Source organism: Zygotorulaspora mrakii, chromosome 3, assembly GCF_013402915.1.
Source record: "Zygotorulaspora mrakii chromosome 3, complete sequence".
In the NCBI taxonomy this organism is placed as follows: Eukaryota; Fungi; Ascomycota; class Saccharomycetes; order Saccharomycetales; family Saccharomycetaceae; genus Zygotorulaspora; species Zygotorulaspora mrakii.
The window spans coordinates 1,033,561-1,050,754 of NC_050721.1; the positions used below are offsets into that span (position 1 = coordinate 1,033,561).

The 17,194-nt window shown below is 39.0% G+C and overlaps 8 protein-coding genes across 8 annotated transcripts; 3 read left to right on the plus strand and 5 right to left on the minus strand.

The window, feature by feature from the left end:
• Positions 1–156: 156 nt before the first annotated feature.
• On the minus strand, positions 157–3,753 carry PSD2 (phosphatidylserine decarboxylase 2; the record flags this gene model as incomplete). Its single annotated transcript, XM_037288008.1, has 1 exon — positions 157–3,753. The coding sequence occupies one exon, from the start codon at positions 3,751–3,753 to the stop codon at positions 157–159; it is 3,597 nt and encodes a 1,198-aa protein (XP_037143903.1).
• A 388-nt stretch (positions 3,754–4,141) lies between these two features.
• On the plus strand, positions 4,142–4,414 carry LSO2 (Lso2p; the record flags this gene model as incomplete). Its single annotated transcript, XM_037288009.1, has 1 exon — positions 4,142–4,414. One exon carries the CDS (start codon positions 4,142–4,144, stop codon positions 4,412–4,414), a length of 273 nt encoding a protein of 90 aa, XP_037143904.1.
• Positions 4,415–4,586: 172 nt separating this feature from the next.
• PET130 (Pet130p) lies at positions 4,587–5,603 on the minus strand (the record flags this gene model as incomplete). The annotated part of the gene is made up of 1 exon (XM_037288010.1): positions 4,587–5,603. The coding sequence occupies one exon, from the start codon at positions 5,601–5,603 to the stop codon at positions 4,587–4,589; it is 1,017 nt and encodes a 338-aa protein (XP_037143905.1).
• Positions 5,604–5,893: 290 nt separating this feature from the next.
• Positions 5,894–8,479, minus strand: HG535_0C05320 (uncharacterized protein; the record flags this gene model as incomplete). Its single annotated transcript, XM_037288011.1, has 1 exon — positions 5,894–8,479. One exon carries the CDS (start codon positions 8,477–8,479, stop codon positions 5,894–5,896), a length of 2,586 nt encoding a protein of 861 aa, XP_037143906.1.
• A 954-nt stretch (positions 8,480–9,433) lies between these two features.
• On the plus strand, positions 9,434–11,458 carry HG535_0C05330 (uncharacterized protein; the record flags this gene model as incomplete). Its single annotated transcript, XM_037288012.1, has 1 exon — positions 9,434–11,458. One exon carries the CDS (start codon positions 9,434–9,436, stop codon positions 11,456–11,458), a length of 2,025 nt encoding a protein of 674 aa, XP_037143907.1.
• Positions 11,459–12,372: 914 nt separating this feature from the next.
• Positions 12,373–13,455, minus strand: FBA1 (fructose-bisphosphate aldolase FBA1; the record flags this gene model as incomplete). The annotated part of the gene is made up of 1 exon (XM_037288013.1): positions 12,373–13,455. One exon carries the CDS (start codon positions 13,453–13,455, stop codon positions 12,373–12,375), a length of 1,083 nt encoding a protein of 360 aa, XP_037143908.1.
• A 799-nt stretch (positions 13,456–14,254) lies between these two features.
• Positions 14,255–15,637, plus strand: HG535_0C05350 (putative methyltransferase; the record flags this gene model as incomplete). The annotated part of the gene is made up of 1 exon (XM_037288014.1): positions 14,255–15,637. One exon carries the CDS (start codon positions 14,255–14,257, stop codon positions 15,635–15,637), a length of 1,383 nt encoding a protein of 460 aa, XP_037143909.1.
• A 35-nt stretch (positions 15,638–15,672) lies between these two features.
• Positions 15,673–16,992, minus strand: MPE1 (cleavage polyadenylation factor subunit MPE1; the record flags this gene model as incomplete). The annotated part of the gene is made up of 1 exon (XM_037288015.1): positions 15,673–16,992. The coding sequence occupies one exon, from the start codon at positions 16,990–16,992 to the stop codon at positions 15,673–15,675; it is 1,320 nt and encodes a 439-aa protein (XP_037143910.1).
• Between the last annotated feature and the right edge of the window lie 202 nt (positions 16,993–17,194).

Consider the following 17,194-nt stretch of genomic DNA (forward strand, 5'->3'; position numbering starts at 1 on the left):
CACTTTATTTTGTAGCTGGCTTCTCAATGCTAAGATGTGAGTGAGATGTGAGATGTGAGATATGAGAAAAATAAGAAAATATAAAAATATAGACATGATGATCAATAGATAAAATAAACCACAAATTAGATTAGATATGCTACGCAACATACTCCTTCAGTTAGGATGATCCCTTCCGTTGGAGGATAAGCTTGTTGCATGTGGTGAGGAGGATTTACTGGCATTATGATTCGATAAGTGACCAACGGAGGAGGTTGGTTCTGAATACTCCGATGTAAGAAGCCTTTTCAAAGTGTGATATTCCCAATTGGCACTTCCCAACATCTCGACGTGTTCGTCATTGACGCTTATAGCTCTTTTAATTCTTTCGATATGTTCCGGATTGGTGATCTTTTTTCTTTCTCTCACATGTTCAGCGACCTTAGGAGAGTGTCCAACACTCATACCAACTTTGACCAAGGTTTCAATTCCATCAACAGAATTCTTGAGTAAATCCGCGTCAAAAGTAATGTTTCTAGATAATACCACAATCACAATAGTCGAACCTCCAAATTTGAAGTACCCAATCTCTTCACCACGCTTTACGAAGCCACCTTCTCTACATGTAAGTAAGATGGAACCCACCATCATTGCTCCAATTGCAATGCATAGGATACTACCAAATTCAGGTGATTCGAGGGGTATTATTACCCTAATATTTTCTCCAAAAACATCTAAAGAGCTGCGAATAGCCATTGGATTCACTGTATAATACTCTCCATTGATATAAATTGGTTTACCTACAACAGCATTGCAAGGAGAATGAAACCTGTGATAATCTTGTGGAGCCAACCTAAATATACCAATGCTACAAGAACGATCATTGAACATCTCCGGCTTGTAGCCTTTTGTTAGTCTAGCCAATGTGAACTGACTGCCCTTAATCCAAATTTCTTTTGATTGGTGGATACTTGAATATAAAGTACACCTTGAGTCTGCTGGTGAAAGAAATATATTATGATCACCTTCTGGAACTCGAGATCCTTTCTTCAACTTTCTGAAAAAAAACTCGTTAAAGGTTTTATAGGTAGTTTCTTCACATTGGCTCATATTCAAAGAGTGAAACTTGATGAATGGATCAATTTGTTTGATCGATAATGCATCGTCAAACTTTTTACCTTGCCTTATAGATAGGGACTTCAACAAAGATCTGAATTTTTTCGACTCTATACCTTTTCCATTGTAAATGATCCTCATACCCAATTTAACATGTGCACTAATTTTTTCCTCAATAATTATTCCAGTTTCTCTATCTTGAACAAGGATATTTGCATTATTAGAACCTACTGCATACTTCCCATAAGTAAGTTTGATCAATACCTTGGTGAACCATCTTTTGGAAGCAAAATCTGAAGAAACATACGATGGTTTCAGTAATTTACATTTGCCGCGGTACGAACAAATTGCGAAATGAGTGATAAGGTCATTTTCGAGCACCAACTTAGAATTCATGGCATTACGAGTTGGTTTGCATGACCTAAAGCATTTGGGGCATCTCCATACGTTCCAGAAGCCTGCTGATATTTTCAATATTTGCAGATATTTTATCAGTTCTTCTTTATTAATTGTTTTTCCGGCCCACGGCTGTCTATAAAAATATCTGAAAATTTCACAAATTTCATCAACCGGAAAGGATCCTAATTTATCCAAATATAATGTGAGATCAACAATGTTGAATGAATCACGATTGGTAGTCAAAGATACAGCTTTTTGCCAGAAAAAACTTTTTAGCATGGAGTAACGCGCATATCTGATTCTCAAAGATAGGATGGGATTCTCAATTTTTCTAGTATTAATCGCCAATTTCAGTGGTAGTTCATACACACACCAGTCTTGACTGTCATTTTGTCTCGTTATTATTTCTGACCATGCTAATTCGCAATGAGCAACTTTGTCGTTGTAAGAAAATGAATCCTTGTCCATAACATTAAAATGGAAAGTGAAATGATATTCTTCGGGAAACACTTCAAAAGCTGCGCATTCATTGAAAACTGGATTAAGCGAGTGCTTTCTCCAAGAAGTTTTGAAAACTCTTCTTCCAAACGTAGCAACAACGAAAGGGTCCATGTCATAACTTTTTCGTGAGACTCTATTTCTTAATGATGGCAAATGTTTGATTTCTTTGAATTCCACAAAAACAACCCCCGCTGCGTGAGATTTTTTAGAAAGTTTAAAGTTCGGCATGTGCCTAGCATAGTTCAACGGCAGGTGTTTTTCCCTTTTTTTTCTTCGTAGACGTCTTAATCTACCGCCGACATTTTTCATCCTTACATTGTCAGTTCCTTCATCATAATAACTTTCTGCCTCATCTTCATCATCTTCTGAGTCATATAATACTTCCTCCTCTAGAATGTCCGCAGGATCTGAATCAGACTCACCTTCGTAATCATTATCTACCAAAGACACTTGTGAGAGAGTACCAACAACCTCTGGATCTATATCATCGTATTCAGAATCGAAATCTTCGTCATCTTCGTCATCTTCGTCATCCTCGTCATCTTCGTTATCATTATTATCATCATCGTCATCATCATCATTATCATTATCATCATCAACATCATCAATTTCACCGATGTTTTCATTTTCACCGTCGTCATCACCGTCGTCGTCGTCATAATATCCAGAAAATATTGGCAATGTAGAAGAAGTGTCTACGCCTTGTTCATAATCTTTTATTGCATCAGCATCATCAAAGTCAATATCATCAACGTCTACAATTTCACTGTCAAGAGATCCAACTTCTGCAAAAAGCTCATATTCGGTATCCATATCTTCAACTTCGTCATTCTCTGATACTTCATTTTCACTAGAGCACATGAAAGATTCCTTATAGTCAGCTGTATCATAATCACTTGAATCTCCAGCATTGCTTGCCTTTCTGAAGAGAGATTCTTGAGAATCGGAAGAGAATTGAGATTTCAGTACTAGTTTTGGAGGAGTTTTGCTCTTTTTCATATTTCTTTTGTATTCCAATACAGCAGTTAAACTATTTTTCCAATTATTGTAGGCGTGAATTGTGCTTACCTTTCTTGAACTTGATGTTAGAACGAACCCTAATTGAATTTGTCCAATAGCATAAGTGGATTCAGTTTTATCCTTATAAAATCTCTGGAGTCTTTTGTCGTACAATTTATACCATTTCGGTTCTACCAGAAACTTATAACTCGTGGCCGTATCATTTCGTTTGAATAATTCTAATAGCGAAATTTTTGCCTCACCAACATATAAGTACCTGCCAGTGGTTTGCGATATTTTGTTCCTTGCTGATGAGGACGGTATTGAGGAAGCAGATCTAGTATTGGAGTAACTGCTGACTGCCGAGCCTTCTGCTCTTTTAGCACCATTGCTCGCAAAAGATGATGACAATGATATACTGGATCGATCGGCATTAGCAACAGCAGAAGAGCTTCCCGAATCGTAGTCTGATTGTGTTACGGTTGGAGCTTGTGACAGTGAATCGTATACAATAAATCTTAACCACTCGCTTCTAGGATGTAAGGGCAGCTTCAATTTCACTCTTTCGTCCCATTTTAACCTTCCATTTCGCAGCGTACTAGTCTTATCCCCATATACAGCGTTCGTGACAACCAAACAAACAGGATTGCACTTGAAGTCCTTGAATAATCTAATATTACGAACTTGTACCACATGAACTTTCAATAATAATCTTGGTTTCCTATTATTGCGTCTTCTGCCCTTTTTGATTAGTTTCATGATTTTATCCCTCTCGACATCTAGTTGACAGTTCTCAGGTGTCCCCTTTCACAGAAGCTCGAGCAAAAATACGAGGTGACCTCCAAAAAAACTAGCAACAATCTTTAAAGGTTCCTTGAAGAGTTGTGTGAGTTTCCAGCACATTCATAATAGACGAACAGGTATAAATTCTTTCAAAGAATATTTTGGCGCTTAGCCTTCCTATGCTATGATGTCTGATCATTAATAACGTTGAAGGAACTCCATGTAACAATTAAAGGTAAGGAAGTAATGGCTCGACAGCTAATAAGGATAGAAGATCTATAAAAAGTGTCAACTTCTATACACGCCTGTGAGATCTTTGAATAGTTTGAAGACCTGATAAAAGCATAGAATAATCAAGCGAAATATGGGTAAAAGATTTTCGGAATCGGCAGCTAAAAAGGCAGAAGGGCTAGCAAGGAAAAAACAACAGGCGAACGCAAAACAAAGAGCGGAACAGGAAAGACTAGAAGCTGAAGAAGCATCAAAATGGGAGACGGGTTCTCGTCAACCTAACCAGAAAAAGATTTTAGAGGAGCAAAAGAAGCAAGAAAAGCTAAAAGCCAAGAAGGAGCGTGATGCTCTCCTGGCAGACGAACATGAAATTATTGCCAGTGAACGCAAATGTAAAAGAAGGTAGAGAAGACATGGAAAAATTAAAAAAAAACAATAATAAACAAAAAGCACCACAAAATAGTATAAAAAACTGTAAAGTTTTCAATTTATGCATTTTTATTGTACTAATAATACCTATGTAATTTTGTATCAGAAGTAAAATGAAAAATTGACATTACAGATGGAAAATATAAATTTCAATTCAATAAATAAGGTATTTCCGAACTTTTCAGAAACTTGTTTAGCGTATCAGTTTTAATTCGATCGTTAGCAATTTGGACCCAGGTTTTATTATAATTACCCTTGATGCATTTATGAGGTTTTAAAAATTTATCCCATTCTAGGTTTGCTACTGCGGCAACACTTTCAATGACGTTAGCTTCAAATTCACGTATCGTATGTTTGTCTGGAAATATAAATACCTGATATGAATAATACCCGTCTTTTGCTACTCCTGGCAGGGTGCGATTTTGTGTATCCAAATATTTCCAAGTGCTTTTGTCGCAAGAATTTAGTTTTTGAGATAAAATAGTTTCATCAACGCCTTTTGTACCATTTTTCCTGCACCACTCACTGAAAAAACAATTTTTTAGCTTTATTTTAAGCTGTCTTCTTAGAAATGCGTAATTACTTGGTGTATTGCACGGGTTATTTTGAAATAAACTATTCAACGTCTTTGGAAAACCATATTGTTTATCTTTAAATGATGATTGAACATTTTTAATGCTGTTTTTGCTGATATTACCATTCAAAAATATCTGTCCAACGGTCCTTATATTAATAGCTGGTTTGCTCTTTCTAAACATCGCTAGAAAATGTTCTGGTGGATAATACATCAGTTTGAAAAAATCACATTGATATACATGAGATTCTTTTGAGTAAATACGGTATGCGCTTTGATATCGCTGTACTGCGCTGCTGATTCCCTTTACTCTTGCTGCTGTTTTACTTTCCAAAGATTTTGTGTCTTTTGACATTATGCCTCTCTTTACCGAAAAATTTGAGATAAAAGTATTGTGACAAGACCGCAATAAATTCAATTTTTTATTAGAGTCTTTCTGATATTCAGTAGAGTCTATGGAAATAGCTTTGGTTTCAGCCGTCACAGGTTTTCTGGTATCATCATAAGCTGTATGTCCTTTTAGCTTTGACAAAACTAATTGCGAAGGCCTGAGATCTGAAACTTTTTTGATTGACGGCAAATAATTTCTCATCCACACTATAATAACATCATCTCTTGAATACTATGTACTATTCAACCGGCTTTTAAAAGAATCTTTTCTTACAAAAATAACGTGAAATATCATTTTTTATGTTTAGATGTATCTGTTAATAAATTTACGTATTAAATGTTTTCTTTTTTTCGCTAAAGTTCGCAACAGCTTATAGACCCAGAAAATGCTGCTACAAACAAGATGTACCAGGACCAAGATTACATTGAACTCACTCTTGCTTTATAAGTTTTCAACGCTCTGTAATTACTGTCTTAGGACCATATCGTTTGTTATATAATTGTTGTCATACCTTTGCATTTGATGCATGGCCGACATTGGGGACAACCAGGTGACGGTCCTGAAATTGATCTCAGCTTTCTTATTTTAATCATTTCTGCCTTACTGAAAATTTTGCGACACTCAGGATTTAGGCATCTTCCTTTATGCGTGCGCAATAGATGATAACAATGGCAACATATTTCACCCGCTGCATTCTTGTCCCAAGGTAACCTAGTCCATTTATTCGAATTAGTTTTACCACAAGAATAACAATTACCTCGCCGTTTCACCAATTGTTTTAAAACCCTACATTGTTTTTCTAAATTTTTTTGTGCAATTGAACCACATTTTAAACATTTGTATCGACCCTCCTTTGCTTCAATTACTTCCATCCTGTCGAACTCAGCTTTGAACGGAATCTTCCGACATGCTTCGTTAGTACAAATTGTAGCTGTACTATGATATCTACTTCGACAAACACTACACCATTCACTGCCATCTTCCCAAGGAACTTTTCTCCAACAGCCTGACTCTTTAGAAGAGCAAAAATGACACACACCTTTTCTATGTTCATCGCGTTTATTCACCTTCTTATTAGGCTCTTCAAATTGTATTATTATACCATCACATTTGTCGCAACCGTATCCTTCCACACTTGTACCACCTGAAAGAGTATGCGATTTTTTATTCTCACTCCTGACCTTTTGCCGCATTGAAACTTTACCATATATTGTACTACAATCACTGCATCTCGTTTTACTTTCGAAATAATTGCTGTAACACGTCGAGCATACTCTTTCAGGATTAGTGTTGTCCCACGGTATTCTGTACCACTGATCTTTGGTATCTTTATGGCATGAAAAGCATAATCTTTCAAAGTTAGCATTAGGCATGTTGACATTTGTGGAAATTCCAGTATAAGAACAAATAACGTAATTGTCTGTAACGAGTGTTTGTCGCGAGTCAGCTGAGAGAACAAGTCCATAAATTTCTTCCCGGTCGGTAGAGGAGATACTGAAGCGAATCATAGCGGGATGAAGCACCTCAGCTCCTTTTTCTGCTTCTTCTTCTTCTTCTTCTCCTTCTTCTTCTTCTTCTTCTTCTTCTTCTTCGTCAATACCGACTTCTTCAACCTCTAACTCCTCAGTTTGAGCTTCTTCATCGCTTCCGTCAAGACACGAAATTGCTCCACTGCTAAAGATTGCTGCACTATGTTGAACATTAGAATTGTCCCTTTCTTCGTCTTTGCTTTCACTGAAATCATTGCTATCATTATCACTTAAACCAAAATGATCATCTCCATCAATCCGTCTGTGTTGAGCTGATATATACTCAATCAATGGGGTTTTGTTCTTTTCCGATGAGCACTTGCTTAAAATTGAGAATAATACTTCAAGATTTGTGCCGCCTAAGATATGGAAAATCCAACTATCATTTTTCCGATCTCCATTTGGGCTGTTTCTGGAGTGATGAAAATAAATACTGATATTCAAACCCAGTGATCGAGTGATCCAAAAAATTCCATTTCTAATTGATTCATGTACAGTGGGTAGTTTTACTCGAATAGTATGATTTTTAACTATCACCGAAGCGTCTGCATCAATTAGCCCTGCCATAAATGTTTCACGAACAACCCTCTGTTCCAATCTCATAAATGTTGGGATTTTTTTTCTATTGTTTTTGTAACCGTTTTCATAAAATTCTAAACCTTCCAAAACTTCAGTCAAAGGATTGTGTGCATTCCAGTTTCTAACGGCGCCATCAAATGTATGAAGGTATCCATCGGCTTTGAATTTATTACCTGAACACCGAGGGGCGATCCTCAATTTCATACCCCACAGTTCAGCGTTTCTTTGCAAATTTCTATTAACATCACGATCAGCTAAATGCAGTGTAAACATCGCCCCACGCCTGTACCCATCGCCAATCCAAAATCCAAGAAGCCATGCCATAGCCTTCAGTTGTTTAAGGGAAACTTTCCGATTAAAGTGCGTTTCCAGCCACGGCTGCAGAACAGATTTCTCGAGTGGAAGTGGAGATAGCAGGACTCTTGTCGCGGTGCGACAGTCCTTGCTAAGAAACTTCAAGTTGTCTAGCTCACACTCCCAGTCAATAAAGCCGCATTCAACCTTAACACTGTCAATATAATTTTGAATAGTCGTAGGTTCATCGTCAACAGAAAATCGCTTTGATGTCATCTTTACCATTTTAACAACTTTGCCATTCTCTATGGTCTGGTCACATAATTGAAATGCTTCAACAATTATTTTTTTCAAAGAGTGTTTGGTATACTTTTTAATCTTTTGAAATGTTCTGAATTGTAATCGCTGAAGTTTACTACATTTCAACTGAACCAGCCCCCACGGCGGGTCTCTATCCTCATTGAGCAGGTGAGCATACTGAAAAGTATCCTGCGTGAGATTAACTACATCACCAGTACTTCTGTGAACAGCAATCACTTTTGACAGCGATCCATCATCAGACATGACATGTGTACCAGCTTTCATCTCTTCTACTGGAACAAGGATCCCATCCGCATCAAATATTTTAGTTCCCTTGGTAAGACCACCCGTTAACGCAAGCTCTCTGGAGTTCATATTCCTTGGTAGCTTATCGAAAGGTAAAAAAATAAGGATGAAGGATCAATAGACCAAATGCCTTTTTTATATCCATATTTTCCATAGCCGCTGAAGTGTTTGTTTCAGACTACGCGACAACGGAGTAGACCTTAAAAGGTTGAGAGGTTTCAATAGTAGTATTTGAATCCGACAGAAAACGAATCAGTAACATGAAACAAGCTCAGAAAGCTACGCATCGCTGAAAGTAATACCTTCCATTATAGATCTTTTGCTGCAGCTGCCAAACTTGAAACGAACATTCAAACTCTGTATTTTCATATCTTGCTACGTTGTGACAAACTTCGTGAAACTTCAGTGAAACGTCAATCAATGCCTGCAAAGATCAACTGAAAAATCTCACGAGAAGCTGAATCGCAGTAAGATATTGTATTGTAATTCGTTGGCATAAACACTATCGAAAGATAAGAATTGGAGAAAACTTGGTTCAAACATGAAGCAAGAAACAAAACAATTACACCTCAAAAATTATTTTTTCGAAAGTGCTAAGAGCTTTTTCGAGGTTCAATCAACTGTGTTGATATCGGCAAGTGATTTGGGGTCAGTTTCGCCACATAACATTATGCTACGGTTGTAATAAACTCGGGTGAGAATGACTTGATGGTGAAAGGGGTTAAATATATCCTAAAAAAACTGGTTACTTGCGCCAGTGAATTTACATCTTAGAAACTAAAGACGCCAGCTTTTGATAGAGTATATGGAGAAATATTTTGTTGTTGAAGTTCAGATCTGCCTAAAATAGCATCAGGCAAGATTCAGTGTACATGTTTAGGACTTTTGAAACGTTCAATGAAGACCTAAATTATATAAAAGGGTAGCATTTGGCAGCCATGAACAAGGTGTTGCATATTCCCCGACAGGTATCACTGTCCATGGTCAGAAAGACTTACGCTGCAGTTCAGTGGGAAAGCTAAGATGAAATCCACTGAATTTTCTTCAAGTGGATTGAGTGAAGGATCCCGAGTGTTTTTAGCAGATTGTGCATTAATCGCTGTTGAAAACGTGAAGGTGGGAGATATATTATTGTCTGCAGATGGTAATACTTCGGAAGTAGAGGGAATCAGAGAATGTATTGGGAAATCAGTCAATGTGACACAGCTGTCCAAGCATGATACAGAACGTGCGGAATCCATGCCTTTCGGATTGACGGAAATTTGCATCTCTGAGAATCAGTTGCTCATGTTCAGCACTAAGCAGCGGGTCAAAACGTTGAAAAAGAAGGAGAAAACAATTGTTGAAGTGACAGAAGTTTCGAAGAATGCCTTGAATGGTAAAGTATCAATGCCCAGAACTGGTTCAAAAGTCTTTAATAAGAATGCTAGTGTCACTGAAATCAAGGAACATATTAGAAGAAAGACTTCGGAATCTTCAGATGGCAAATTTAGACTACATTGTTCTGTCAAAGATTTGGAATCATTAAATAAAGAGTTGAGAATTGCTTCTAGATTACTGTTATGTCCTATTTCGCTTGAAATACCGGTCTTGGAACCATGGTTGGAGATGTTCTTTTCAGAGAAAGTAACGGCACAACAAATCGAGGCAATGGCTTGGCTGCTTGGATTCTGGATTGGTGATGGTCACAAGAGAGGCGCGACATTTTCACTCCATTCAGAGGATACTGATGTGAATGAAATGTTACGAAACTCTGCAGCACTGTTGAACATGAAACTAACCATTAAGAGAAGGGGAGATGGAGGTTTTTTTGCCGTAGGGACCTTACATACACTCGACGGCTCATGGAACAAGAACAGCCCTTTAACCACTGCTCTGAAAGACTTGAGGTTTTACATGAATGGAAAAAGAGATGATAAGAAAAATGTCCCCGATTTTATGAGAACCGAAACCAGAACGGTCAGGGAATGTTTTATGGCAGGTCTAATTGATTCTGATGGCTGTTCACGCAATGATCATGGCACTGTCAAAGTAAAAATTCCTACAGCATTTCCACCTATCAGAGATGGAATTCTGTTTATTGGGCGCTCATTGGGGTTGAACATTACAGTGACATTTGAGCCTGAAAGACAAAGAGAGAATTTTCACCAAAGTGACACTTGGATCTTTCATTTATTACTAGGTGCAAATAAAGAGATATTCTGGTCAATTTTGAACAGATGTTCCTGTGAAAGGAAAAGAAGTCCTCCAATTATTGGTCCTTCTAAAGCATTAGCAGACATGCCTGCTACGCATCACACGGAAAGTACAGAAAATGGTTTTAATATGATGCCAATCACATTCAAATTTTCGGACTCTGGCACTAAAAGACTTTTTGACATTTTTCTAAAAGATGCATCTGCAAGTTACATTACTGAGCAGCAGCTGATTTGCTTCAGTGCTTCACATGGAGGAGGATTAGTGGAATCAAGTGACATTCCCAGTGAGTCGTTTATAGCTGAGGAGAAAAATTTCTGTTTCTCCTGCTCAAGAGCCAAAGACAGCTCTTTCGAAGATGTTCCTTGGGCGGTTGAGTACACCTGGTGCAGTCAATGCCGTAAAAGGTATCAAATAACTGGGGCCATTTGTTTAAATCCGAAGTGTAGGAAAATACCTTCAGAAAACGAAATTGAAAAAATGCGTAACAAAAATTTCAGTAGGTTGTGTTGTTTAGAGTGCAATCATGGTACCAAATTAGAGAAGCGAAAGGTGCAGGAACCTGTGGTCTCCAAATTTCCGGAAAGAAGGTGCCACAGCTGTAGTGCTTCGACCACCGTTAGGTGGTTGAAATTGCCGTGGGACAAGAAGTCCACACTAAGAATCTGTCGGTCCTGCAGCCACAAGTTTAATATGACGAACCAAAGATGTCTCAATTCAGAATGTTGCAAACTTTTTGGTAAAAATGAATTAAAAGAACTTGTTGCGAACTCACTTTCTGAAATCGATGATCAGAATGAATGCTTACCTTGCCCGAGGTGTCAAATGCCGACAACGATTAAGCGAGCATAACCAACTATAGCATCGACACATGTCGCTACAACTCTGAAACTTGCAGGCTTCGAAGGTCCCTACTATCTTAACTTATAAAAGACGAACTGAACATATACGTCAAAAACTCATCCAAAAACCATACGGTTGGACGCTGGTGAGAAAGGAGCCCGCACTCATTTTCACATGTGTGCGAAATAAGAGAAAGGGCATTTAACTCGGATATGGCTATGCCAGCATTATCAATATTTAATTTAATTGGCTTAAAAGGTCTAATATTCAATAAATCACGTACTTTTTTAAATTGTACTAATCTTTTACCGCACGTAACCGACTGGACTCAGTATAATTATAAAACCAACACAAACCTTACAAATTAGCCAAACCTTGTAAAATAGTCAAAGCTTCAGCGACTAGTTCAATTAAAACTTCTTGGTCAAACTGCTTATTTTTTTTGAAGCACACACCTCCTACTGTTGGATTATCCATTCTCCTTCTCCATGACCTACTTCTACGCCGCCTGAGCAGAGCGTTTATGCAAAACTCTCCTCGCAAGTAACCATTTCAGATCCAGCTCTGGCCACAAAAAACATGATATAAAAATAACTCGCCCTGTCTTATACCTACTTTATAAAGGGTTTGACACTTGCTTAGCAGCCTCTTCGAATATGTCAGTGTCTCAGCACCCCAATGATTGGCAGCTAATGAATCATCCAGGTTGGCATGTGACTCATTGCCTGATTACATTATTTTGTGATAGGTGTTACCCTGTCTTATAGGTAATGTCAGATCACATGTAATTAAGCGCTGATAATACATCAACTACAACCAAAGCAGTGCTAACATTTCTGCAATCCGACTCCAGCCACAAGTTATCATTCAGAGAAATAATTTAAATATAAACATATTTAGTCATTAAAAAAGCTACTAATTGCTTATAAAGTACCAGCAGTTCTGAAAACATCCAAAGCGTGAGCAACTCTCTTGGACATGGTCTTTTCACCTTCTCTAACCCAGACTCTTGGGTCAAAGTATTTCTTGTTTGGAGCGTCTTCACCAGTTGGGTTACCGACTGGGGTCATTAGGTAATCCTTCTTAGCCAAGACATAGTCTCTGATACCTTCCAAGTAGGCGAATTGACAGTCAGTGTCCAGGTTGACCTTGACAACACCATTGTCGATACCGGTGTGGAAATCAGCATCAGAAGAACCGGAACCACCGTGGAAGACCAAGTACAATGGCTTAGCTTCCTTAACACCAGTCTTTGAAACAGTGTATTTTTGGTGTTCACCCAAGATTTCTGGTCTTAATTTCACATTACCAACCTTATAGACACCGTGACAGTTTCCGAAGGCGGCGGCGATCGAGAAGTTTGGAGAGATTGGGTGTAGGGCCTTGTAGACATTGTAGACTTGTTCTGGCTTGGTGTATAGGGCATCTTCAGAAGCACCTTCGTTGTTGACACCATCTTCTTCACCACCGGTAATACCGATTTCCATTTCTAACCATTGGTTCATGGCGGCCATTCTCTTGAAGTATTTGGCACAGGTACCAATGTTTTCCTCATCGACTTCTTCGGAAAGATCAAGCATATGGGAGGAGAATAGAGGTTCACCGTGTTCCTTGAAGTAAGCTTCATCGGCTTCTAGCATACCGTCGTACCAAGGTAGAAGTTTCTTAGCACAGTGGTCAGAGTGAAGAACAACTGGGATACCGTAAGCTGGGGCAATTGATCTGATGTAGTGGGCAGCGGCAACAGCACCCTTGATGGAGGCATTTTGACCTTCGTTAGAGACACCCTTACCGGCGAAGTAAGCAGCACCACCGTTGGAGGTTTGCAAGATGATTGGGGACTTGTTGTCACGTGCGGCTTCCAAAGCAGAGACGACAACAGAAGAGGAGGTGACGTTGATGGCTGGGATAGCGAACTTGTGAGCCTTTGCGTAGTCGAACAAGGCACGGACGTCGTCACCGACGATGACACCGCTCTTTCTCTTTAGGACTTCAGTAACACCCATTTTGAATATTTGATGGTTTGTGGAAATTAGTTGTATTGGAAAAGATGAACTTTTTTCTACGGTTATATAGGCAAGAGATAACAGCAACAGAGATAGGGTAGCGAGTTGGGGTGGACCTTTTATATACAACAGTTTTTTCTAAATGAAAAAAATCTGACCACGATAGCGCCAATACAAGCAAAGTTACCCAATGGTGCGAGGGAAAAGGAAAGCATAATGTGATGGATGGTGATACGCTGAATGGAAAATACTGCAAAGCAGTGTTCGTCATGTTAGAAGAATAATATGGGCAGGGGCAATGATCTGGATCTGGTGCATACGACGAGCAGTTGATAATTGGGACTAACGTTTGGGTCTTGTCGGTTGTGACGTTAAAATGGTTCGTTTTTTTTTTATAGAAGAAGCCTGGGTTCTGGAAATAGTGGATGCCGAGCGATGGTGGTAAACGGTGGGAAAAAGAAGCGAGAAGGAAAACAGAAAAGAGGAGTCTCAGAAAACGAAAAAAAAGAGGATGCGCGGATGTATGGGTTCTATGGTGCTATTGGAGGTCGATTTTCGGGAAAGTGGTTACCCGAACTCGTGTATAGTGAGCAGGATATAAGGCGGCTGGGACGCGGCGTTTAGCGACAAAGAAGGTGGAATAGCGTGTAAGTGGGATGGGGTAACAGGAAAGGACAAAAACCAAAAGTTTATAAAAGGGAGTAGGAAATAAGCTTCATGAGATGGAAGATGGGACTAACCGCTGAGGTTAATTGAGTCAGCAAGAAGTTGGGAATTGGCGGATAAATTTGTGGAAAAGATGACTATTCCCGGTAGGTTTATGACTGATGATAAAGGTACATTTGGTGAACATACGGCGCATGTTCGCTGGCCGGTGATTGTGCAGAATGCGATCGATGATATGAAAACAGCCATCAAGGAGGTCGAAACGCAAGATGGCAAAACGCAGGGTGAGAGTATCAAGAAGGGATTAGTTTCGTTGCGCCAGGAGATTCTTGACGACGCGGTTTTGAGGCCCTTTAGCGAGCAAGAGGTTTTGGTAGGGCGGGTTCCATTGTCGTTCAATGAATATCTGTCGCAGAGAAAAGATGCGCATTGGTTTAACAGCGAGTGGTTGTTTAGTGAGGTGTATCTGTATCGCAGGATAAATGTTTTGTTTCGCTTTCAGAGATTGTGGGCGGACTTTGATATTTTTGACAGGTTGAAGCAATCGACTTTCGAAAGTTCGTTGTACGGTGTGACGGAATTGGCACTCAGGTACAGGAGTTTGAAGAGTCAGTTGGAAAAAAGAAGTGCGGATGACGACGAAACGTTGAAACTTTTGTTTAAAGAGTTTGTTGATATATCCTTGTGGGGGAATGCTACGGATCTTTCTTTGTTGACGGATGCGACTATCGAGGATATCAAATCGATTCAGGGAGCCAAGGTTAGGCAGGAGTCTGAGTCAAAGATTTTGGTAAATGATACCTTAAAGGCATGGGAGCATTTAAAGGCAGAAACAACCACCACAGCTGGTGGAGAAGTTCGCGTTGACTTTATTCTTGATAATTCAGGGTTTGAACTGTATGCGGATTTGATGCTTGCAGCATTTTTGTTGCAAAGTAAAATGGTAACAAAATGTATATTCCATGCAAAGGATATCCCATATATGGTCAGTGATGTCATGTTGAAAGATTTCGATATTTTGTTGAAGGATCTAAAGGATAGACAATTTTTTCCAGTCAAAGATGAGTTGTCGCAAGGGGCGTTGGATTTATTTGCGGATGATATAAGTGACCACGTCAAGAATGGTAGGATTGAATTTCGTGAAAACTCATTTTGGACTACCGAACTAGATTATTGGAACTTGGACAAGACTGAAACGAAATATAATGGATGCGAGATCTTTCAAGATCTTTTGAATTCAAATCTGGTTATATTTAAAGGTGATCTAAACTATAGAAAACTGACAGGAGACCGAAAATGGCCAAGGACGACCAAATTTTGCGAGGCAATCGGTCCATTAGCAACCAACGGTATCAGTTTGTTGAGTTTGAGAACGTGTAAAGCAGACGTTCAGGTTGATTTACCTCACGGAGTTGACGAAGAGTTGACAAAACTGTGGGAAAAGGATCATCCAGGTCAAGGATCTTGGTGGTGCAGCAGTGGTAAATGGGCAGTTATCTGCTTTTCCGCTAAATAATAGAAAGTTGTACATATAGATAGACTTTTTTTCTCTCACTTTTTCTCTATATGATGCGATGTTGACGATTGCTGTGGCGGTGGTTGACTTAAAAACGGGAGTGGCCCTGGGAACATTGGAAAGGGGGGCATTCCAAACGGTACAGGCGGTAGTGGTAAATTTGGTGCCTTAATTGGCGGGTCAATTTTTGGTTTCTTGACATTCTTGTCACTCCCAATCTCTTGCTGTTCATTTTCTCTTTTGGAAGCGTTCTCCGTTGACTCCTTTTCTGATTCTTTTTTCTGTAGAAAACTCTCTACTTCCTTTTGTACTTGTTCATCTTCTACCAGTGAATCCAAAAGAATACCAGGTGTATTACAACTAGGGCAAACAAAATCACTTTCTAGTAAGGCATCTTCAATTGCCATCTTTGAAAAGAGCTTGTTACAGCATTTACTTGTCCTTACTGGATCTCTCAATAATCCACCTGTAATAGAGCACTTTAGATTATCTGGTAAATCTGCAAAGTACCCCTTACGCCATTTCGCATCAGCTCCATTCATGTATCTGTTTTGTTGCTTTCTTTGGTAATCCTCCCAACTCTGCTGATCGGCGACCTGAACGACAAATTTACCATCATCGGTAACCATGATTTTCCTTTGAGCCATCTCTTCAGCTGTTATATTATTTGGGTCGATCTCAACACTTTTCAAAAATTTCTTGGGAATACCTGTAGTCCGTCTTATCCTTTTGCCTTCAAAATTTGGGTCACTATTAGTTGGACAATTTTTGATCCAGTGGTCTCTTGCACCACATCTGTAGCACATATAACCTGGTGGTGGTAACCCTTCATTTTCACCAGAATTTGGCCCATTATTTTGTGACTTATAAAAAACCGGTGTCGCTGACGACATTTCCTGTTGTGTTTGTTCCCATTGATTTTCTTGATCTGCAAACATATTTGCAATACGTTCCTCTTCGGTAACACCATTTACTTTGCCCGAACCATTGCTTGTTATACCGCTTGATTGCTTTTTCTGAAGTACTCTAGGTTTACCTGTCACGTAACGTGCAGCATTCCCTAATGATGCACTACTGCCTTTACTCATGCCGCCGCCATTTGCTGAGAAAGCTCTTACTGCTGGTGATCGCCTTGCTACGACGCTTGAAGACCTCGGTATTACCTGGGAGTCGTCATCATATTCATCATTGGTATCTGGGTTGTATAATCGCAGTTGAAAATGTGTTCCATCACCTAGCTTGTTTTCATGTATAATTTCTCTCTTAAGATCAAAAACTGTAAGGCCTGTACCATCAAACAAGATTCTATTTGTATCCCTTTGTGACCGAAATCTATAAAATATTGTACTACTCATCCTCAGTTCATCAAACTCTTGATTCTTCTCTCATTTCTTATCTGTAGTGCAGAGTTGATGAAACTTTCAACTTTTCTTAGTTTTTGCCTTTTACTGCGGGATATCGAGAAAATACAAATAATCGACAACAAACAAGGATAGGAAGGAGAATAACAAGAATATCTAATAGCGGAGCAGCAATCGTATTTCCACAGGGTTTAAA